Source organism: Leptonychotes weddellii, chromosome 2 (genome assembly GCF_054177405.1).
Source record: "Leptonychotes weddellii isolate Sample4059 chromosome 2, ASM5417740v2, whole genome shotgun sequence".
NCBI lineage: Eukaryota > Metazoa > Chordata > Mammalia > Carnivora > Phocidae > Leptonychotes > Leptonychotes weddellii.
This window is the reverse complement of record NC_138370.1, coordinates 27,920,476-27,945,041: the sequence shown is the minus strand read 5'-3', so window position 1 is coordinate 27,945,041 and position 24,566 is coordinate 27,920,476. Positions and strand designations below refer to the sequence as shown.

At 37.9% G+C, this 24,566-nt stretch overlaps 1 protein-coding gene across 1 annotated transcript in view; it reads right to left on the bottom strand.

The window, feature by feature from the left end:
• Positions 1-24,566, bottom strand: part of KCNU1 (potassium calcium-activated channel subfamily U member 1) — a 172,841-nt gene that overhangs the window by 62,140 nt on the left and 86,135 nt on the right. The window contains 6 exon segments of the mRNA XM_081812893.1: positions 3,576-3,605; positions 9,776-9,823; positions 13,267-13,298; positions 17,583-17,587; positions 22,239-22,336; positions 22,472-22,561. Coding sequence (XP_081669019.1) covers positions 3,576-3,605; positions 9,776-9,823; positions 13,267-13,298; positions 17,583-17,587; positions 22,239-22,336; positions 22,472-22,561 — 303 coding nt within the window.

Genomic DNA, 24,566 nt, shown 5'->3' with positions numbered 1-24,566 from the left:
GGTGGCCATAAAAAAGAAATTGGAAATGAGGGCAGAGGGGCTCTAGGAGCAGTTGAAATGCATTTTTATTTATCATAAAATTTTGCATAAGTCTAACTGGATCACCAGGGAAAGGAAGAGGAACTATTCATCTTTGCTCTCTCATATTACATGATCTCTTGATTTAAGAACACAGAACTCAAGTGAATAGAACTAGTGTTTGTTTATTTATTCAACAAATACACATTAACTACCATCTATTAAGTAGACTTGTGTGTGTTAGTCTGAGAACCTAACTGCTATTTATAACATTGCTTATTCTATGTGAAGAGAAAGACCCCAGGGATGCAAAGAAATATTGGACTATAACTTTTGTATAAGTTAGGGCTGTCTGTATTGCTTCAAGTACTAAGAATAGAAGATAACAGTTTCGGAACTTACTGGAAAACCCACTGGTGGCCTGAAGATTACATCTTTAAAAGCACCAAGCCCTTGTCAGCAAAACTATAAATAATATTATGCTGTTTTGGGTATGTGAATGTAATACTATTAACCCACCAAAAATGGATCACAAATAGCACATACCACACATTTTACATTTTCCCCCCGATAGTGACTACTTGTCTCTATTAAGCCATCAAGTTTATTTTGCCACTTATTGTTGTTACTCAGGACATATGTTTGTCAATTTGCTAACTGGAGTTATCTTTCCCCTGCAAAAAACAAAAAGCAAAAACAAAACAAATAAAAATAAAAATAAAACAAAACAAAAATACACCCTATCCTATAGCACTAAGTAGGAACAGGATGTCATTGATCCCATTAACACTGTACTTAAATCAACTGAGCTAACCAACTCCATTGATGAAATATCACAGAAATGCACCCACAAATAGCTCATATAAATATATGCAAATGTGCAACACTGTCTAACTGGTAGTATGACTCTAATTAGTTTTTAAAAAATCTGTAGCTCAAGTGAACATATCTTGCTTTTCTTTTTTTTTTTTAATTTTTTTTTTAAAGATTTTATTTATTTATTTGAGACAGAGAGAATGAGATAGAGAGAGCATGAGAGGGAGGAGGGTCAGAGGGAGAAGCAAACTCCCTGCCGAGCAGGGAGCCCGATGCAGGACTCGATCCCGGGACTCCAGGATCATGACCTGAGCCGAAGGCAGTCGCTTAACCGACTGAGCCACCCAGGCGCCCGATATCTTGCTTTTCAATTAAGAGGTACAGATGACTTCAGCATCATCTTTAAAGATGATCTGGATGGCTAACTTTCATGATCTCTGACCTTCTTTATGGGCTTTTAAAGCATATTCAGGAATACCCCCAGCCAGATAAAGGGCTGACAGGCCCAGTCTGTGGATGGACCATGCTGTCCAGATCAATCCTCGTTTTAGATGCCTACTTTGGACCATTTCCTTATTTATCATAGACAATGGGGGGATTAAAGACAATGGGAAACATCCAATACATTATTTCATTGTTATAGCTGTGCTAAAGAATAGCAGGGAAAAGTCTGTGAAACTGAATGGCTACATTTACATTTAAATATTTTCTGTGGCTTTTGGTATTACTTGCTGTTCTTCTATTATCACAGAGAAGATATGGGAAAAGACTAAATCAAAGAATAAGCATGGTTGAAGCACTTCATGTGTTATCCTATATGTTGTCTTTATATTCTCAAAAACAATTTTTAAATGTGAATTATGTTTTTTTTTGTGAATTATGTTTTTGTAAAAATTGTGCATTAACATAAACATAATGTATACACAAATACACACATGCACAGTAGCAACAGCCAAGAATGTATTCTTGAGAAATTTGAGATGTTATGTCTCACAACACTCAAACACACGTTCTCACCTCTTCAGACTAGCTGGTACATGGAAGGCTCCAGGTTTCCCCCATGCCTTGCCTGTGTTGTAGCCTTCAAAGGAGCTGAGATGCCCAGTCTCTCCTACCTTTAATCCTACCTGTCACAGAAAACTTTCTGGAACAATCCATCCATCCCTCATTGACCGCTTCTTCCTCTGACCTCCTGCCAGAATCATCAATGTAGCACACGAAGGAGTGCTGCTTTATTTGGCTTCTGATTTATTTTATAGGAATTCATTTTGTTTACCCAACTAGATTGCATGGGGGTTGAAACACCATTTCTATATCTACAAATGCATCAAGCAGAGTGCCTACTTAGCACATGGAGATACTCAATAGATACCTACTTACCAACCATTTTAAAAGGAAAAAAAATTGCAAATCCCAATTATAGTGAGTAGTTGTTTTGTTGTCATTAAGAGTAAGACAAAATGTGAATTCCTGCAATACCATAGCACTTTCCTCCACACAGTTCTTAATCCTTTCCCACAGATTATCTCACTTTGATAAAATGTTGGAATAGAAGGCAAGGAAGGGCAGAAGCTATAATTCCTAGGACTTTTATATTCCTTCTGGAAAGTGCACACACGAAGAGGTAGCACCCTTGGTGGCTCAGACATTGATGCCAGCCTCACCTCTAGGAGTGGTACAATAGAGCCTCTGTTACCCAGGCTCATCTATATAGAACCCCAAATTACACAGAAGCATGATTCTTCATATATTAAAAGAAAGAGATGAGTTGCTAAAAAAAAAAAAAGATCAAGGATTTATTTCAAAATTTACCTCCTTGAAGGCTCTGCACTTACTACTAATTATAGTAAGGAACATCTAATGAGGACTTACTATTGACCAAGAATCAAAGTACTTTAAATACTTAATCTAATTCAGTCATTACAAAAAACCTACAAAGTATTCATGACTATTATACTCATTTAATGTAGCAAAACTGAGACACCTAGAAGTAAAGCAACTTGCCCAAGATCACACAGTTTAGAGTCAGCATTTGAACTTAACCCTAACCCTAGTCCACACCCACATTATACAATGTCAGTGCACAATGACTATTCTCTGCTGGTAATACAGTATTTACCTGTAGATAATCACAATCATTAACAATTTTCCTTGTACAGTATAGGCACTAAACTGAAATGTTGGCAACATATTACAAAGCTATGCACAATAAACTCTGAAGTGATAGAACTTTTAGATTGACCCTCCATTTAAAATCAACTGAACAGATCACCCTCCACCTCCAACTCTGCATTCTGGCTAATCAAGATTTTAATGTACTGCAGGAAAAAGAGAGTGAGGGAGGAGGCATTTGTTGATCCTGTTTTGCAGATTGAAAAACAAAAGCAATCTCATCATCAGTTCGTTGGAAATAGGGGATGGATTAATAATAGAAATTGGGAATAACTGAAATTTCATCCCAACCTACATGTGTAGAGTCCCTGAAAGGTGATCTGAGAGAAAACTGGGTACATGACCTTTGGTTATCACAGGTATAAAGTATTTTGAGCCATGTTGCAAGGAGGTCTGTTTGTTTAGCTTACTGACATTGGGAGAAGCTGAGATGAATTCATGTTGGTGAAGAACAATTCCACTGGTCACTATAAGGGCTGATAAAGCCAACATTCTCATTTACGTCACATTTTTCTTGCCCACTGATCCTCAGAAATCCACAGGGAACCAGGGTTCTCTGAGGCTTTTACCTGGTGGTGAAGCTGACATTGCTCATCAGTCTTGGCTGTCCCCACATCATACAGTCATGTACCGTAGAATCAGAGAATTCCTTCATGCTGTTTTTCTTTACCATCACTGTTGTCCCTGAAAGAACACAGCAATCTTAATGAGTCAGCATATCTTTCTGGAAGGTATTTTTGAACCATCCCTACTGACTGAAACATTTCTACTCCCTGGCTAGGGAGAGTCCTTAGCCACAGACTAATTCTAAGAGGATGGATTATAGAAATCTCTTTCATTTCCTTCTGCAGACTTAGTGGGGGGAAAATAATTGTGAGAATTTCAATACCATATGGATGCTTAAATAAGCACCTACTGAGTTGCTGCTGTACCTTCCTAAGACATCACCCCTTTGTCTCACGCAGGTGTAGCATCCGGGGAGCCTTCCTGCAATAGGCAGGGTCTGCAGCCATTTGGATTCCAAGAAAGGATCACTATACAAGTCCCCTTCTCCCCTTCTGCAGATACTACTCAGGCTGCAATTTAGTCCCAGTGGATACTGCCTTTTATTTTTTCCTTCAAAGGATTCCTTTATTATTAATTTTAACTTTTGAAGACTCTTGACCTTTCATGGGCTAGGTCTCAAAACATATGTGAATTTCCAAACCTGGAAATAACACAAAGGGAAATAATTTTCTCATCTGCAAAACAGGGATAATACTGGGACTTCAAAGGATGACTATGAAGATAAATGCAAGAATGTTTGAAATTTAATAATTAAATGAGCAATATGGAGCTGCTTTGAGATGGAAAAAAACTGACACATGAGCCGTTACTTCTTCCTGCACTCATATGTTGGTATTCCATCATGCCATTCTTATTCCAGAACCCAGATTCAACCTAGGAATCCTTTCAACACACTGGGCTAGGGCGTCATTATTGGTCGATAAGAACTGGCACTTAGTATTGTGATAAGAAGTTATTCTAAAGGATGCTTGGAAGTTAAATGCTTCTCTTTCACTCTTCAAGGACCCTGAATCATTGGCCTGCCTGAATCAGATTCCTGGGTGTTCAGAGATGCAGAACTGTCTGAGAAGAAGTTATCAAGGAGATGGACAAAGTCAAAGAATAGCCATCACTGTTATTCTTCTTCCTTGCCCACCCAAGTGGAGAAAAGAAACATGGCCTTTTCTTCCTGTGTCAATTTAAGAATCATCTGTGTACTAAGACTAAGACTACTTTTTGTTCATGTGGAACAAACCTTTAAGCCCACACATCACCAGGTTTTAGACAATGGCCAGCAGAAAGAGTCAAACAAACATCTTGGTTTCCCTCTTCTTTTGATGTAATGCTTTCTGACCCATTCTAATCCATGGAAAATATCAATTGAGTGAAAACACACTTCTGGAAGTAGAGAGACCTCCTTTGGATGTGTGATTTGTCAATGTACATCAGCAGTAACTGCATCACATGGGTGTTCTAAGAGCCAGGTTTGGAGTAAGACTGTTCCCAACCTGTAATCCTCAGATACCTTCACTTATATATGGAGGCTTGATGGGGGTTTTCAGGTTGACTGGCGTTTCCTTATTTCCTGGTTATCTTTTGCCCTGGGGGAAATGGCTCAGGGACAGAACATCTGAAGAAAATTCTGAGTGAGGACTGATGTATCAACTGTCAGTCTTTAAAAGCTAGCCGCTGAGTACACGTGATAGAAGCTGAGCTATGGAATGCAAAAGGCAACATGCCCAAACTGGCTTAGGAACAATGGAACTTTCGGGAAATCTCTGTTTTCTCAAAGCCTAACTCGGCAGCCAACATTTGCCAGGTATTAAAAAACAGGTGGGAGGGGATAAGTGGGTGAGGCGAATGTTAGGTGTGAACCACTCAACATTTTTGCTAAAACTTGGAATCTTCCCTTGTGTCATTCTTAAGAAAATCTCTTCTAAAAACACATTAAAGATCTGTATGATCTTGGAAGCTTTCATAGTCATGGAAGTATGTGCATGTCAGAAAGAGCAGCCTGTATGAGGGCCGACAGCACCTCTGGCATGGGCGGACTGCCTGAAGGTGAAAGGTGAACTGGCTCGATGACCTCTCTTGGTCCCTTCCAACTCTAATTCTATAATCCTAAGGATCTTTGCAAACTGTCTAAAAGTGTTCTCTTCAGCAGGTTGCAGACAGGGCAGTTAAGAACGTGCAACATCTTTTGTTGCCCTTGCCCCCAGTTTCTATGCTGCTTCAAACAACTGAGGAAAAAGCAAAGAATACCATCAAAATAGAAGCCAAAGTTCTCCCTCTCAAGGTTAATAAGCAACTGAAGTTTCTCTGATTACGTTCTAAGGTGGTTTGATCATTTTATTTAGTTATATTTTTATCTATCTACAGCTGACATTGTGCAAGTATTTTTGCATATTTTAGGCAGGAAAAGAACAGAATGGATTTTTGCCTTATGCTCTAGCTACACTGTTAACGTCTTGTCATGGCTTCCTATGACCTCCCTATAGATATTTTAAAGGTTTCTAGATAAAACATTAGACATCAAAAAGGACATGGCATCTAACATCTGTGGATGACTGAGAAAAAAAAGTCCCTATAAAAAGGCCAATATTTTGATTACGTTTCTCTCTTCTTCAAGAAGTGGTACCCTTGGAAGCTACAGGCAAGCATTTTCCTCTTTGGCGTATGTGATAGGACTACATATGAAGACATGCCTCATATATGATTTCCATATGGATAGTAGTAATTCTAACCCTTTCTATCTTCTTCAAGAAATCTTGTGACACCCCTAAAAAGTGATATCATATATTCTGGATAAGAACCACTACTCTAGGAGATGAAGAAGAAGCAGGACAACAGATCAAGCCAGTGCCTTAGTTTTGCAAAAGGAAGGATAGCATTCAACCATCTGCTTATTTTTTTATTTATATATCCATTCATAATCAGAAGTTTTTTCCAAGAAAATTATTATAGCCATGAAGGATGGCACGGATTGGCATAAAAAGAGGCTAGATCAAAGGAAACTAGCTCAGAAGCTATTATAATCACTGGGATGAGACATACAGAGGGCCATAGCTGAGGTGGAGATGGACACCAAGGACTGGAGAAAATGGAGCCCTGCCATCAATTATAGGATTAGAATAACAACTATCATGAATATAGGAATTCAAGGTATTTGTGTATGGTCTTTGTAGTTATCAAGTTGCTTTCCTTTTTATTGAAATTCAGTGGACATGTGGTCCCTGACCCTGCTTAAGAGAAGAAGAGTCATCTAAGAACCCCTTCTATTCTCTCTCCTATCTAAGGCCACTGGTACAGGAGGAGAGCTCTGACTGGACTTCAGAGCTGCTCAGGTAAGCCAAGCCAGGGAGACCAGCTGGTAGATTCATTAAGGAGTTTCTATCTCAACTTTCTGGGTTTGGAATTCTCCTCCCTGGGAAACAGTGGCTGGGGTGACTCCTGTCTTAAAGGGGTCAATTTGTCTTGGATATTAATGAAAAAAGTGACCCAGGGACAAACCTAAAGAGAACTGTGAAATGGGGTAAATTTAAATTTGGACCATGGATCCAAACCATTCGTATAATTGCCTCCTGTCCTTGACTCCTTTCACATCCTCTTTCCAGTTTCCTTTTCGAAATTCCTCTCTCCTTTAGGTGTGACTCCAGGGCAAAAAATAACACTTTAATGAGGACTCTAAAACCAGTGCTCAGGGGGTGGAGATTAGGGAAATCTGGACACAACTTTCCCCAGGACCATTTTCCTATTGCCCATCTGTATGCCACCCAGTGCATACAGATATTCCTGTAAGCTCCTCCTTGCCCTGGTTGAGGACCACAGCTCTACAACCTGAGGCATCAGAGGTTTCCGTGGTGAAATAGCAGGCAGTGAACTGTATAATTAGGGCTGGAGAAGTTCCTGCCCAATAATTTATCTACCTATAGCAAGCAGAAAAACAGAAAGACAACTACTTCTCCTGATCTGAAGGCTAGCCCTGCTAGTCTTCCTGCTGTGAACCCCAAAACATCAGGGAATGGGTTAAAATAAGTATAATCCACTAGGACTTCTCTGCCAATTCTTATTTCATCTGCATTTCATTGATGAGAAAAGAAATAATGAGATTCTTTTTGAGCTTATGTTCCCACGGGTAATATGATAATTAACATACATATACTTACTATTTTCCAGGTACAGTCTTAATGCTTTTTATATTAATATGCTCAATTTGTATACTCTTTATGTGCTAATATTCTCATTTAATCTTCTGAGATATGTGATATTATTATCAGCATTTTACAGTAATCTGAAGCACAGTGAGAGTTTGAATAATTTACTTAAAGCCACACAGCTAAGAGGTGACCAATGTAGAATCCATTCTCTTCACTACCACACTATGCTGCCTCTCCAAAATGTTAAGATTATGAATTTAAGTGGAGAAACGCTGATGTGGTTTCAGCTTAGAAAAGTGCAAGTAATCAAAGGCAAGAGGGATTATAAATCACTGAACATCAGAATTGAAAAGGGCCATTGAGATGACAAGAACTGCCCAGTTTGGAAATAACGACAACACTGAGACCCCAAAAAGTAGCATGTCTTCCCTTAACCACAGTGAATCAGTGGCACAGTTGTCGTCAGCATTCAAGTCTTCTGAACTCTCAATTAGCATAGTTGGAGGAAGAAATTGGTGGGTCTCAGCAAACTCAGTTAACAATTTCTTTCAAGAAAGAAATGGTTATTAGAAAAGAGTGGACTGGAGATCCTCTGCATCGGGCTCTGAAACATGAAATATTCAACCTGAAATTTCTACTAATCCAAAGATAGAAAATTTTTCTATTTTGCTATCTTTCTTCACTCCCTTCACTCTAGGTTCTTAAGTCCTTTTTGAAAGTTAATTCGCTGGGAGAATTTCCAGATATTATTATGAGTTTTAAACCTATAAGGTCAAAGAGCCCCTTTCTACAGCGATGTCCTCTTCGGCACATTTTGACTAGAGCTCTCTCCATATTCAAATTCCTACACAAGCCCACGCCCTAGCCCAGACCGTGAGCATTTCATGGTACTCTGCTGCCATCGTCTGGCAAACTGAAGTCAAGAACAGCTGGTACCGCCCACTATTTCAGCATCTGGGTACCAGATTATTTGATAAGAGTTCTCCTGGACACAGGGGATAGGTGTGGCAGGGGTGGTGACTAAGGATCAGTGCCAGGCAGGAAGAAGAAACGATCCTATTAAGAGAAGAATCAAAGATTCTGAGAATTGTGATCACTACAGGGAAGCTCAAACATTTGATTATAGGTTTATTTATTTATTTATTTATTCCCTAGATACTATTAAATGCATGTTACAGAGGGGGGTAAAATTTGGCATATCTACAAATATGATGGCAGAGCCTTTCTATTTATGCAAAAATCTTTTCCTCTTTTTACTAGAGGAACTTCCTGCTTTAAAATATATATAATAAGGGCACCTGGGTGGCTCAGTTGGTTAAGTGTCCAACCCTTGATTTTGTCTCAGGGTCCTGAGATCAAGCTCCACACAGCATGGAGCCTGCTTAAGATTCTCTCTCTCCGTCTCCCTGTGCCCCTCCCACCCTGCTTGTGCACTTTCTCTTTCCTGCTCTCAAAAAATAAAATAAAATAAAATAAAAATAGTAAAATCACTTAAAAGCTGATTTTAACGGGGGTGATTATTAATTTTTATAAAACATTTTTTGTTTTGCAAAATGACTGAGAGAAGTGCATGCATATGAATGTGTATACTGAGCTTGCAAAAGTTTGACTTGTATACTGTGTTTACAGGAATACATCTACCGTGTGAAACCATGCTAAAGTTTCATATATTATAAAGATACATGTAGTGAGATGATACTTTTAATGTATTATTTTTTTCTTTCTTCACTCCTTTTTTTAATGGGATATTTATGTTATTTATCCAGTCTCATCCCTTGCCTCAAGAAAGATTCATAGGTCATAGAACACAAAAAGAATCAATGTTTAGCTTCTGAATCCAAAATAGGGTCTTGAAGCCCATTTAATTCATAATCTTCAAATGCCCATCTAATTCACAATTTTCAGACTTAAGCATTCAATGGCAACCCTATGGACAATAGGGATTTCAGGTTACCCTCATCCCAGATCACACCTAAGGCAGAGTTTCTACAGTAAGAGAATCAAACCAAGAAGACCAGAGGCTACCACCACTGCCCAGTGCCCTGCTCAAACAGCAAATGTGTAACCCTGAGAGAAGTGGGTCACTGTCCTGGCCTCCAGCTCTGGAGCAGTGGCTCAGACATTCTGCCCAGAGGGAGAGGCAAGCCATGAGAATAGCAAGTGCTGAAGCTCTTCCCAAGGGAGTTGGTTTTATTTAGAACAGTGTGGAAAAGTTCAAGCCCAAAGGTGCTTTGAAAACAATGGTGATTTTGATGGCAAACAATTAGGTTGAGGTTGGTAGCTCCATGAGAGCAATAAGGTAAACCATAGGCCAGAGTTTACTACAGTGAGACAGGAAAAGAGACAGCTAATAAATGCTCTCTTTGGGTCAGAAAGGACCTCAAAGACAGGCCCCCAAAACTAGTCCTGCAATGGGACCCATATTTAATTGAATAATACCTTAGAACAATATATGCCCGAGGTTATTGTCAAGAATAATAGAGTCAGCAGCAGCCAGTGGTGCACCCCAAGACCTGGGTGTAATACCAATAGAGACAGAGAGATGAACAGAGAGATCAGGAAAGGAGACAATACAAAGAGCCCTATTAAAACCACCATCATCTCCAGGTGACCACGTGTCAGCTCAAGGCTGCACTCTGATGAGCAATATCAGAGCCTTAATGCTGCCAGGGGAATAGATTTCAATGAAATAGTCAATCCCAATCACTAATTCATTAATCAAACAAGCAATGACAACAAGCCCTGGTATCCAGAGTTGCTACAATATATTATCTAAAAGTCTAGTTTTCAAAGAGAACAGGAAAATTATGAGATATATAAAGAAACAGGAAAACACAAACCATACACAGGGGTAAAAAAAAAAAAAGCAGACAACAGAAATGGCCTGTGCAAGGGTCCAGATGTCACACTTAGCAGACAAACTCTTCAGAGCAGCTATTATAAATGTGTTCAAAGAATTTTAAAAACCATGATTCAAGAAATAAAGAAAGGCATGATGACAATGTCGTTTCAAAGAGACAATAATAAACAGAAATGATAAAAAAGAACCCAATGGAAATTCTATACTTGAAAAGTACACTAACTGAAGAGAGGTTAATGGACTGAATAGTGTCCCTCAAATTCACATGTCTACTTGTAACCTCAGAATGTGACTGCCATGGGCTGAACTGTGTCCTTCCCAAATTCACATGTTGAAGCCCTAACTCCCAGTGTGGCTGTATGTAGAGATGGAACCTTTACAGCAGTAATTAAGGCCAAATGAGGACCCTGATCTGATAGGATTAGTGTCCTTATAAGAAGAGGAAATGAGACCAGAGCTTCTCTCTGACATATGAGGACACTGGGGGGAAGGTGGCCATCTATAAGCCAGGAACAGACCTCTCTCCAGGAACTGAGTTGGCTGGTACCTTGATCTTGGACTTCCAGCCTCCAGAACTGTGAGAAAATAAATTCCTCTTGATTACGCCATCCCAGTCCGTGGTATTTTGTTTTGGCCACCCAAGCTGCATACTACAGTGACCTTAAATGGAAATGACATCTCTGTAGATTTAATTAGTTAGGAATCTCAAGATGAAATCATCCTGGATTTTGGATGAGTTCTAAATCCAAAACTGGTGTCCTTAAAAGAAGAAGAGAACACAGAGGAGAGACATAGGGAAGAGGGCCATGTGAAGACAGAGGCAGGCTTCAGTGATGCTAGCACAGGCAAGGGCCACCAGCAGCCTCTAGAGCTGGAAGAGGCAAGGAAGGATTCTCCTGAGAGCCTTCAGAAGGAGTGTGGCCCTGCTGAAAACTTGACTTCAGACTTTGGCCTCAGAACTGGAACAGAATAATTTTCTGTTGTTTGCAGCTACCCAGTTTAGGGTAATTTGTTATGACAGGCCCAGGAAATTAATCAAGGGGCTTATGATAGGTGCAAAATACACTCTCCCCCAAAGATGTCCATGTCCTAATCCCTAGAACCTGTGATTATGCCATGTTATATATGGTGAGGGGGATTCAAGGTTGCAAATGAAAAGGCACTAATCAGCTCACCTTGAAAGATTTTCCCGGATTAACCAGGTGGCTCAGTGTAATTATAGGAGTTCTTTCAATGTGGAACAGGGAAGCAGAAGATCCAGAGTCAGAGAAGGTAATGTGATGATGGAAGCAGAGTCTGAGCGATGAGATATGAGAAAGATCTGACCAGATCTGGCTTTAAAGACAGAAGGGGGCCATGAGCCAAGGAGTACAGTCAGCCTGTACCATCTGAGTAAGCAAGGCCCTGGATTCTTGCTTAGAACTTCCATAAGGACCCCTGCCGGATAGACCCATTTTAGACTTCTGAATGACAAAATAATGTTAATTTATCACAAAGCCACTAAATATGTGGTAATTTGTTACAGTGGCAATTGGAAACTAATGCAGGGCCCAGCAATAGATTTGAACTGCCAGAAGAAAAAAATCAGCAAATATAGGACAGACTGATAGAGACTGCAATCCAAAAGAGAGCAAAAGAGAGAGAGACAGATAGAGAGATAGAGAGAGAGAAGAAGGAAGAAAAATAAACAATTCCAGAAATATGTGGATCCCCATTAAGTGTACTATATACATGTAAAGATAGGACCAATTAGAAGGAAGAGAGATGGAGGAGAAAAAAAATACTCAAATAAATAATAAACTAAATCTTCTCAAATTTGATGAAAAATATTAATCTACATATATGGGCACAACTCAGAGGTATTGTGGGTTTGGTTCCAGACCACTTTAAGAAAGCAGATATCACAGTAAAGCAAGTCAATGAATTTTTTGGTTTCCTAGTGCATATATGTTATGTCTATGCTATACTATAGTCTATGTGTACAATAGCATTATATTTTTAAAAAGTACTTAATTAAAAAATACTTTATTGCTAAATAATGCTACCCATCATCTGAGCTTACAGTGAATCACAATGTTTTTGCTGATGAAGGGGCTTGCCTTGATGCTGATGGCTGCTGACTGATCAGAGTGGTAGTTGCTGAAGGTTGGGGTGTCTGTAGCAATTTCTTAAAATAAAACAATGAACTTTCCTGCATCAACTGACTCTTCCTTTTACTTGAACACATAGAAGCCATTGTAGGGTTATTAATTTTTCTAATTTCAATATTGTGCCTCAGGGAATAAGGCCTAAGGAGAAGGAGTAGAGTAGCTGGTCAGTGGAGCAGTCAGAACACATACCATACTTATCAATTAAGTTATATGTGTTATATGGGCATGGTCCATGACACTCAAAACAATTACAATAGTAACATCAAAGATCACTGACCACAGATCATCATAACAAATATAATAATACAAATAATACTAAAGTTTGAAATATTGTGAGATTACCAAAATGTGACACAGAAACATGAAGTGAGCAAATGCTGTTGGAAAAATGGTGCCAACAGACTTGCTTGATGAAGGGTTGCCACAAAACTTCAATTTGTAAAAAATGCAATACCTGCAAAGTGCAATAAAGTGAAGCACAATAAAATGGGGTATGTCTGTATTATTTTCCTTTGAATGCTGTAACAAATTACCACAAAATGTTGGCTTAAAACAACATTCCTTTATTCTCTTACAGTTCTGGAGTTGAGAAGTCTGAAGTAATTTCCCGTGGGCTAAAATCAGGTCATTAAATTCCTTTCAGGGATTCTAGGGGATAATCCATCTCTGTGCCTTTTCCAGCTACTAGAGGCTCCCTATATTCCTTGCCTTGTGGCCCTTTCTTCCACCTTCAAAGACAATGGCATAACATTTTCTCTCTCTGAATCAGCTTCCATCTGCTTTAACCACAAGCCCTTTTCTCTTCTTTACATAGTTGTATCTCTTCCTTCTGCCTCCCTTTCATAAAGACCTTTATGACTACATTTAGATTCCACATAGATAATCCAGGATAATCTGCCCATCTCAAGATCCTTAATTTAATCTCATCTGCAAAGTTCCTTTTGCCATATGAATAACATTCACAGGGTTCCAGGGGTTAGGGTATAGCTATCTTTGGTGGCCATTACTTAGTCTATTACATTACACATCCAAAGATATCAGTGAACTCCAAATAGGATAAACACAAAGATATCCAGACACAGACATATCATAAGAACAATGCTGAAAGTCAAAGACCAGAAGAAAATCTTGAAAGCAGCAAGAGACAGACACAACTTGATTTACAAGTGAAACCCAGTGAGACAGATTAACAGATGACTTCTCATCAGAAAGAATGAAGGCTAGAAGGTAATGGGATGATATACTCAAAGTGTTGAAATAAACTGTCAACCAAAAATTCTATACCCAGTAAAACTATCTCTCAAAAATGAAACTGACCCACACACACACAAAAAATGATAAAGACTTCAGAAAGTTTGCCCCTCCATAAAAACAAAGAATAAACTGACAAAAATGGTCAGAATGAATTTTTTCAGAATTCTGAAAACTAACCGGCACTGACCCAAGAACAATTAGTCCAGAAAAATGAATATATCTCAGTAAAAACAGCAATATTTGTGGTGTTTTAACTTATATTAGTAGCATCTCCAACTCCCTAGCTAATTAGTATCCTTGAAAAATAATGCCCTATATCTTGGCACCAGAGGGAGTGGAGCAGAACTGCATTTCTTTCAAAGCCTTATTTCCAAAGAGGAGTCATTATTTGACTTGTTCTCTGGATGATCCTACTTGAATGGCTTGTCTTTTTCAACTTTATTTGAACTTACCTAGTTCTAAAATCCTCTACCCAGTAAGCCGTAGCATGTTTTAGTATCACAGCTGCCTGAGGCAGTGGATAAAAGATAGGGCAAACAATAGACTAAATAAAAGTTTAAAGGGAAAATTGAGGAATGAGTTGTCCATAGGCACTTTAAAAAACTCTGAAACAGTTCTGAAAATGTAAACAACAACACACATGCCCAGGACTCCAGGACTATGTATAGATGTGTGCATGCTGAGAGGGCCCTAAGCTCTCACCTCTAACTGACTTTTATATTCTGTGTAAGCAGGAAATGAAGGCTAAAGCAGAGTTGTCAACTTCCTAGCTGAATATTGAAGGCATGCCTCAAGAAAACAAAATCACTTGACAAATACTGGGAGATTTATTGCTTGCAGGTATTTAACAAGATTTCTGTCCAATTATTAGATGGCCACTAAACTAACACAATAGAGAATTCAATGGCTACAAATGACAAAGATGCAGATATCATATAGCTCATAAAAGTTACTTAAATAATGACAACTACAACAATCAGTAACAACAAAAAACACTGGGGAATAAGGTGGGTGAAATCTGATTTCCATAATTACCACATTTATATTTGCAATGTCTAATTTTCAACAAAAAGTTATGAGACATGGAAAGAAACAGGAAAGTATTATCCATACACAGGATGAAAAGCTATCTACAGATACTGTCCCTGAGGAAGCCCAGACATTGCTTTTACTAGTCAAAGACTTTAAATCTATTGAAAGTTATTTTAAGTATGTTCAGAGAACTAAGGCAAATTATAGCTAAAGAACTAAAGGAATATAAGAATGATGTCTCACAAAACAGAGAATACCAATAAAGAATTGCAGTTATTAGGGGCACCTGGGTGGCTCAGTCAGTTAAGCCTCTGCCTTTGGCTCAGGTCATGATCTTGGGGTCCTGGGATCGAGCTCCGCATCGGGCTCCCTGCTCAGCAGGGAGTCTGTTTCTCCCTCTCCCTCTGCTGCAGCAACCACCCCCCCCAGCTTGTACTCTCTGTCTCTCTCGCTCTCGTTCAAATAAATAAATGAAATATTTAAAAAATTTAAAAATTTAAAAAAGAGAGTTATTAAAAAAATAGGAATCTTGGAGTTGAAAAGTGTAATAACTGAAACAAAAAATTAGTGTAATTTGAGATCAAGTTTGAGCATGCTGAAAAAGGAATCAGCCAACTCAAAGATAGGTGGAGATTACCCAGTCTGAGTGACAGAATCAAAAATAAAGAAAGAAAAGTGAACAGAATCTGAGAGAGCCTCTGGGATGCCATATAAATATACCAACATTCACCTAATGGGAGTTGCAGAAGAAGAGAGAAAGGGCAGAAGGAATATTTGAAGAAATAATGTTCAAAAACTTCTCAAATTGGATGAAAAACATTAATCTATTAAACACAACCAAGAAGCTTACAAATTCTAAATATGATAAATTAAAAAAGATCAACATCTAGACACTCTATAATCAAACTGCTGAAACGGCACCTGGGTGGCTCAACTGGTTAAGGACAGAATCTTAAAAGCAGCAGGAAGTGACTCATCATGTACAAAGGATCCTCAATAGGATTGATCACTGATTTCTTATGAGAAACAATGGAGGCCAGTAAGCAATAGGATGACATATGCAAAGTCCTGAATGAAAAAAATGCCAAGAAACAATTCTACATCTGCTAAAACTATCCTTCAAAAATGAATGATAAATTAAAACATTTTAAGACTAAAAAAACCTAAGAGAGTTCATTGCTTTTAGACAAGCCCTACATCAGATACTAATGAGAATCCTTGAATTTGAGATAAAAGGACACTAATCAGTAACTCAAATCCACATGAAAAAATAAAGAGCACTGGTAAATGTATATTCCCATAAGTAAATATAAAAGAAAATATAGGGTTTTTTGTTTGTTTGTAACCTCTTTTTTTCTATCTGATTTAAAAGATGAATGCATAAAGTAATAATTGCAAATCTATGCTGATGGCCACATATATATAAAGATATAATTTGTGATGATAACCTAAAGGGAAGAAATGGAACTATATAAGAATATAGTTTTTATATGCTATAGAAACTAACTTGACATTAATCCAAACAAGATTATTATACATTGTGATGTTAACAGCATATCCCAGGCCAACTATTAAGAAAATAACTAAAAAATATATATGAAAATAAATGGCAAGGGATTTAAAATGGTACATTAGAGGGGCGCCTGGGTTGCTCAGTCGTTAGGCGTCTGCCTTCAGCTCAGGTCAGGATCCCAGTGTCCTGGGATCGAGCTCCGCATCAGGCTCCTGCTCCATGGGAAGCCTGCTTCTCCCCCTCCCACTCCACCTGCTTGTGTTCCTTCTCTCACTGTGTCTCTTTCTGTCAAATAAAATCTTTAAAAAAAGTAAAAAAAAAAAAATGGTACACTAGAAAATATTTAACACAAAAGAAGGCAGTAATAAATGATTTCAGAAACAAAAAAGATGACATATAAAAAAACCAACAAAAAAAGCAGTTGTAAATACTAACTTATCAGTAATTGCATTAAATGTGAATGAATTAAATTCTGCAATAAAGAAGCAGTGGGGGGGCGGGGCCTGGATGGCTCAGTTGGTTAAGAGTTTGCCTTTCGCTCAGGTCATGATCCCAGCATCCTGGGATCAAGTCCCACTTCCAGCTCCCTGCTGGGCAGGGAGCTTGCTTCTCTCTCTCCCTCTGCCTGCCATTCCCTCTGCTTGTGCTCTCTCTCTCTCTATCACTATCTCTATTAAATAAATAAAATCTTTAAAAAAAATAAAATAAAGAAGCAGGGATTGGCAGAATGGAGAAAAAAAAAAAACATGATCCAACTGTATGCTGCATGCAAGATACATAATTTAGATTCAAAGACACTAATAGATTGAAAGAAAAAGGATGAAAAAAGATATTTCATGCAAATGGTAAACAAAAGAGGGCTGGAGTGGTTATGCTAATTTCAGACAAAATAAAATTTAAGACAAATATATTACTAAAGACAAAGACATTTTATAATGATAAAATGATTAATCTACCACTAAGATATAACAGACTCATAGGCACATAACAGTAGAAATTCAAAATACATGATTCATAAAACTAACATATTTAAATGGGAAAACAGACAATTCAACAATAATAACTGGAACTTTAATACCTCACTTTCAGTATCAGATAGAACAACTATCCATTGTTCTATCAGCAAGGATCAGCAAAGAAATATAAGACTTAAAAAACCCTATAAACCAACTAGACCTAACAAACATCTATATAACAACAATGTATAGTTGAGAATACATAGTCTTCTCAACTATACATTGAATATTTTCCAGGATAGATCATATAATAGTCCATAAAGTAAGTATGAATAAATTTAAGGGAATTTAAATCATACAAAGTATGCTCGTCAACTACAACAAAATGAAATGAAAAATCAGTAACAAAGGAATTGGGGAAATTCATAAATATGTGGAAATAAAAACAACACATGCCTAAATAACCAATGGATCCTCCCCCTACAAATCACAAGTGAAATTATAAAATACTTTTAGATGAATGTGAAAATGAAAACACAACTCATCAAAAATATGACATGCCCCTAAAGAGTACTTAGAGGAAATTTTACTGATATTAATGCCTTTATTTATTAAAAAAGAAAAAAAAGATCTAAAATCACATGACCTAATCTAACCTTTCCTGTTAAGATATTGAGAAGAGAAAATTAACCCATATCAAGCTGAAAGAAGGAAATAATAAAAATTAGAGTATATATAATTTAATTAAAAGATTGAACAATAGTAGATAAAGATAAATTAAAATTGGTTCTTTGAAAAACCCAACAATTAAAATTGACAAAGCATTTTTGGCAAGACTGGCTACAAAAATGAGGAAATACTCATATTGCTAAAATCATAAATGAATGAGCAGATATTAGGCAAGAAAATGAAGTAAAAGGCCATAAAAAAGGTATTGGGGCTAATAAAACAAGTTCAGTAAGGTTGCAGAACACAAGATCAATACACAAAAATCAACTGTATTTTATATCCTAACAATGAATCATCTGCAAACAGAATCAAGAAAACAATTTCAGGTGCACCTGAGTGGCTCAGTTGGTTAAGTGTTCAACTCTTGGTTTCAGCTTAGATCATGATCTCAGGGTTGTGAGACTGAGCCTCATGTAGGGCTCTGTGCTCAGCGTGGAGTCTCCCTTTGTGCCGCACCCTCCCCCCCTCCCCCAGCTCACGTTCTTGCTCTCTCTCTAAAATAAAGAAATAAATAAAATCTTAAAAAAATTGCATTTACAATAGCACTAAAAAGAAAAAATACTTAGGAATCAATTGAACACAAGTAGTATAAAACCTATTATCTGAAAATTATAAAATACCATTGAAGGAAATTACAGATATAAATAGATATAAAGACATCACATGTTCATGGGTCAGAAGACTTACTATTTTAATAGCAATATTTCCAAAACTGACCTATAGACTCAACACAGTGCCAGTCAAAATCCCAGGTGGCTTATTTGCAGAAATTGACATATTTATCCTAAAATTCGTAAGGAAATGCAGGGACCCAGAATAATCAAAACAATCTTGGAAAAGAATAATAAACTTGGAGGACTCATATTTCTAAATTTCAAAACTTAATACAAAACTATGGTAGTTAAGTCAGTGTGGTACTGACACAAAGCTAGACATACAGGTCAAAGAAATAAAACTGAGACTCAGAAATAAACCCACACATTTGCAGTCCATTGTTTTTTGACAAGTTTACCAAAAACAGTTCAATGGGGAGGTTTTTTGAAAAAATGGTGCTGGGACAACTGAATATTCACATTGAAAAAAATGAAGTTGGAGCCTTTCCTCACAATAAACATAAAAATCAACTCAAAATGGATCACTGACCTCCATGTAAGAACTAAAAGCATAAAATTCTTAGAAAAAAGTATTGGAGTAAATCTTTATGACCTCAGCTTAGCTATTCCACAAAAACACAAGCAACAAAAGATAAAATACATCACTAGACTTCATCAAAATTTAAATTTTTGTATCTCAAATTGTATGAAGAAAAGAAGAAGACAAACCACAAATTGGGAGAAAACATTGGCAGAACATACATCTGATAAGGGACATGTATTTAGAATATATAAAGACTGTATACAACTCAGTAATAGAAAGACAACAACCCAATTTAAAAATGGGTAAAGGATCTGAATAGACATTTCGGAAGACATACAAATGGCCAATAATATCCTCATAAAAAGATGCTCCACTTCATTAGCCATTAGGACAATTCAAGTTAAAACCACAATAAGATACCAATTTACACCCATTAGAATGACTATTATTTTTTTTTAAAAAGAAAATTATTTTTAAAAAAAGGATGTGGAGAAATTGGAACTCTTGTGTATTGCTGATGGGAATGTGAAACAATGTAGCTGTTATGGAAAACAGTATGGCAGTTTCTCAAAGAATTAAACATAGAATTAATATCTGATTTAGCAATTTTACTTTGGGTATATACACAAAAAAATTACAAGCAGGAATGCAAACAGATATCTGACCACCAATAGTGGAAACAATTCAAATGTCCATCAACAGATGAATGAATAAACAAAATGAAGTATATCCATACAATGTAATACTGTTCAGCCATAAAAAGAGATGAGGTATTGATACATGCTACAACATGGCTAAGTTAAGGGTGCCAGACACAAGAGGCCTCATGCTGTCTGATTCCCATTTCATGAAATGGCCAAAACAGGCAAATCTATAGACACAGAAAGTAGACTAGTGGTTGCCAGGGGTGTGGACAGAAGAGAATGGGCAGTAACCACTACTGGGTATGGAGTTCCTTTCTAAGTTATGGAAAATGTTCTAAAATTGTAGTCCTGGTTGCACAAATCTGTTTGCACACTAAAACCCATTGAATTGTATGCTTTAAAAGTATTTATTTCATGGTATTTAAATTATATCTTAATAAAGCTATTGAAATATAAAAATGTTAGAGCCAGGATCTCTCAGAAAGGACCCAGCCCACCCCCCACCCCCCGCCCCCACCAACATACACAACTTGTGTTTCAGGTTGGTGAGGGGTGGCTGGACAAGGAAAATATGATAGCTTTAGTGGTGTGCAAGGGGGAAAAATGAGAGATGTGTTTTCCATTTTCATATGGATTTTCATCAATGAAGGGTGCTTAGAAGAGTATTTGGTAACAATGTAAGATGACTATGGAGGAGGAGACAAGGCAGCAGGTGGGTTTAAGCAGAGAGAAGGCCTGAGAGGGCTCCCACCTTCTGACATGCATGTATATACACCAGGAGACTGGAAATTCCCAAACAGCTGAGGGGCCAAAAGAACATATGGAATGAAAAGACCAGTAGTACAGGAAAAGGGGCTTTGCTGACCTCAAAACCAAAGGCTATGTATGGCAGGGATGATGAATTTCAGTAACAAATGACAGAGGGTGACTCAAAGCCAGGAAGAACTGTGACTGTTTACTGATGGAGAGGTCACAGAAACTGACACTTACCAAGGGAATGAGGTACCTCAGGAACCAGGAAGGACTTGTATGAAAGGGTATCTTGCTGTCAACTATAAGAACAACCATGGGGGTGCCTGGGTGGTTCAGTCAGTTAAGTGTCCAACTCTTGATTTAGACTCAGGTCATGATCTCAGGGTTGGTAGATCAAACCCCAAGTGGGGCTCCACACTGGGTGTGGAGTCTGCTTAAGATTCTCTCTCTCCCTCTCCCTCTGCCCCTCTCCCCACCATCCCCTCATGCTTGCTCTCTAACTCTCAAAAAAAAAAAACAAACCCACAAACAAAAACCCAATAACCATGATGTTGAGCAAATTTACTCCTACATTTAAATATAATACTGGGAAGAAGAAAAGAATAAGTACCTTAGAGATAAGAATAGTCCTGATAGGAAATTCAAATTTTGAATTAAGTTTAAATGCTGAAACACTAGGATTTTACCCATAGAATCTTAAAGTACTTGGAAGAGACTAAGTTTTAAACTATAGGAGAAGAAGTTATCATGAAGGCTTGAGACAATTTCTCTTTTGCTGCTCTAGGGTAAGGTTGTTGGTAAGCTATTGAGTTCAATTAGAGACAAGAGAAAAAATTACATTTCCTCATCACTGTGTCAGAATGAGTAAATTTTAAATCCCCTACAATCCATTCAGTAGACAAAGTACTTAAGGAATGGTACTGTTCCCAGCACTAGGAGAAATGATAATTATGTGACAAAATAGAAGTGTTAGCTAACACTAGAGTGGCAACCATATTGCAATATAAATAAATCAATATATAGCACACCTTAAATTTACACAATGTTGTCAAATAAACATAGCTCAATAAAAATTTTTTTTTTTTAAAAGTGGTCATGAGGTAGCTTTGTGGCCAACCAAGCAGTCAGATACAGGCTGACCTTTGAGACTGAAGATGGGAAGACCATTGTGATGGAGTGCAAAGCAATGGGCTGAAAGTCAGCAGGTCTGGTATTGAGTTGGGGGGTGCCTCCAATTGGCTCTTGACTTTGAACATCATTGAATCTCTTTCGGTACTCATTTGCTTGGCCTGTGAAGAAGTCTAACTAGATACCTAGCAAGATTTCTTCCAGCTCTACAAGACTGATTCTCAGGTCTTGTATGCCCAGTTTGGGGAAATATCTGCCACTTCTTGGCCAAGTTCAAATGGGTATTATCTTTTAAGAGATAGAACTTCTCCTCTTTCTTTGGCCATGCCCCAAGAAGCTGGGTTGAGGGCAACCAGATATAAAGTGCAGTTACCTGGGAAGTGTCGATGGCTCTTGGCTTTGCAGCTACATTTTCCAATTAGCTCAGGAGCAAAGATATCACTGTGACAGGTGGCACAGTAAAAGGAGGCTCTGGACAATGAAAGCAAATCAAGAATGACTTATATGAAGCTTAACACTAAGGAAGCATGGTGCTGACTCAGTTTGTCTGCCATTAAGTTGCATTTGCTTTAGGACTTTCTCCCCATAAAGTAATAAAAAAATTACCTTATGACTTCCTTTGTAGATTCAGCAATAAAGAATCCTAGTGTGTTCTTACGCAGCCTAACTTGTGCAGGTGGATTTAGTAGCAGACCACTGGAAACAGAAAATAAAAATACAGTAATTTTCCCCTTTAATTTCTGTGGCAATATTTGTTGTTTCATTCTGTCATTACCAATGGATTCTCTAAATTGTAGAGTTAATAAGACTCCATCTCCTTTTACTGCCAAACACAGTAGAAACACCGCATTTGATTATATATCTTTGATTGGTGCTAAATATCCAGAAGGGAGTAAGGTCACAACATGATTGCTGAGCTGCACACAGCTGAGCTAAGGGTGAGCTCCTCCCTGGACTGTGTTTTGAATCTGAAATGGTTAAACCAACTCAGATGCACGAAGCCTTGCTAATTAAGGCTACCCAATGCCATGGCCACATGGTTCCAAGTCTTATGGTCATAGTAGTGGTGTTTATCCTTAGGCTACTTGCCCTTTAAAATTAAATTATGTCTAGTTAACCAGCTGGATTCAAAAGTTCCTTTTATTTGCCTATGCAATTTTTGAATTTGCATATTTCTTTTGACTTCATTTTTTTTTCTATCTTGATTGCCAGATTTCTGAGATCAGGAACCACATGAATTGTTTCTATTCTATATGAACACTTTGATGTTCTCTTTCCACATGGTTTGTGTGTTTGAAAATGACATCTTACAAATTTCACCCATGATACTCCTTGATGCAGTACTATATTACGACTATTTGAATTCCTCACATTTATTCCTATGTTTGTCAGGCTATCCCATTTTTATTACCTTAAATTCAGACCTCCAACACGATGAGGTCTTATAACCTTGAAACTACCATCACTTCATTTGCTCATGGTAAAAGTACTCCTTTACTCCCTTAAAACACTCCTTTCATACTAACACTGGAAAGAAGTCAAGTCTTAATTTTGGCAAAGTTATTCTGTTGTTAGGGTACTCCAAAGTAACTTGTGAGTGTAAGAGCCTTACAAAAATAAAAAGGGTTGTACCACAAAATCTCTTCCACACTACGTCAAGAGTAGAAAGATGCTGAGTAGCTGGGTTGAGGCTGTATTGAGGTAGTTTATTTTATTTTAAAAAAAATTTTTTTAATTTATGAGACAGAGAGAGAGACAGTGAGAGAGGGAACACAAGAAGGGGGAGTGGGAGAGGGAGAAGCAGGCTTCCCGCGGAGCAGGGAGCCTGATGCGGGGACCCTGGGATCATGACCTGAGCCGAAGGCAGACGCTTAACGACTGAGACACCCAGGCGCCCCTGTATTGAGGTAGTTTATTATCTGAGACATTGGATGGCATTTTCCAAATGTTTACTGACTGATACTAATGAGCAGAATAAATGCTTTTAACTTTGAAAGGAAAAGAACACGGATTCGTGCCCCCACCCCAGTATCATTGGCTGATGTTCACTAGCTTGCAAGCAGAAACTTAGTTGTATCTTCGTATCTCTTATTTTTAAGGGAGTGTCCTCTGAACTTATATTAAATATTTAGTTATGAAGATACAGTCACAATAATAGCTGTGGTTGTATTTGAAAGAAGAGGTGAACTCCCTTTGAAGATTTTTCCAAACTGGCTTGATATCCTATTCATGGATCATGGCCAGTTGCTCTCTAGATAATGTTCGCTACTGGAACAAACTTAGAACATTATCTGACTAGGGTCAGATCCAGCTTTATCTCTTAGCAGATGATAAATTATTCCCTAAGACAAATCCTTATGATTTTCAAAGGCTTTTCCAAGTTTTTTTAAATATTTATTTACTTATTTATTTGAGAGAGAGGAGAGAGAGAGCATGAGCACATAAGCAGGGGGAGGGGCAGAGGGAGAGAGAGAATCTTAAGCAAGCTTCACCTAGCTTGGAGCCTGATGTGGGGCTCCATTTCACATCCCTGAGATCATGACCTGAGCTGAAATCAAGAGTTGGATGCTTAACTGAGCCACCCAGGCGGCCTGGGCTTTTCCAAGTTTTAAAGTCTGTTCAAGTGTATCAGTTAGAAGAGAAAATAAAAGGTAAGAACAGATGGGTTTCCCCTCCAGTTTTTCTGTATACTAGTTTAAAC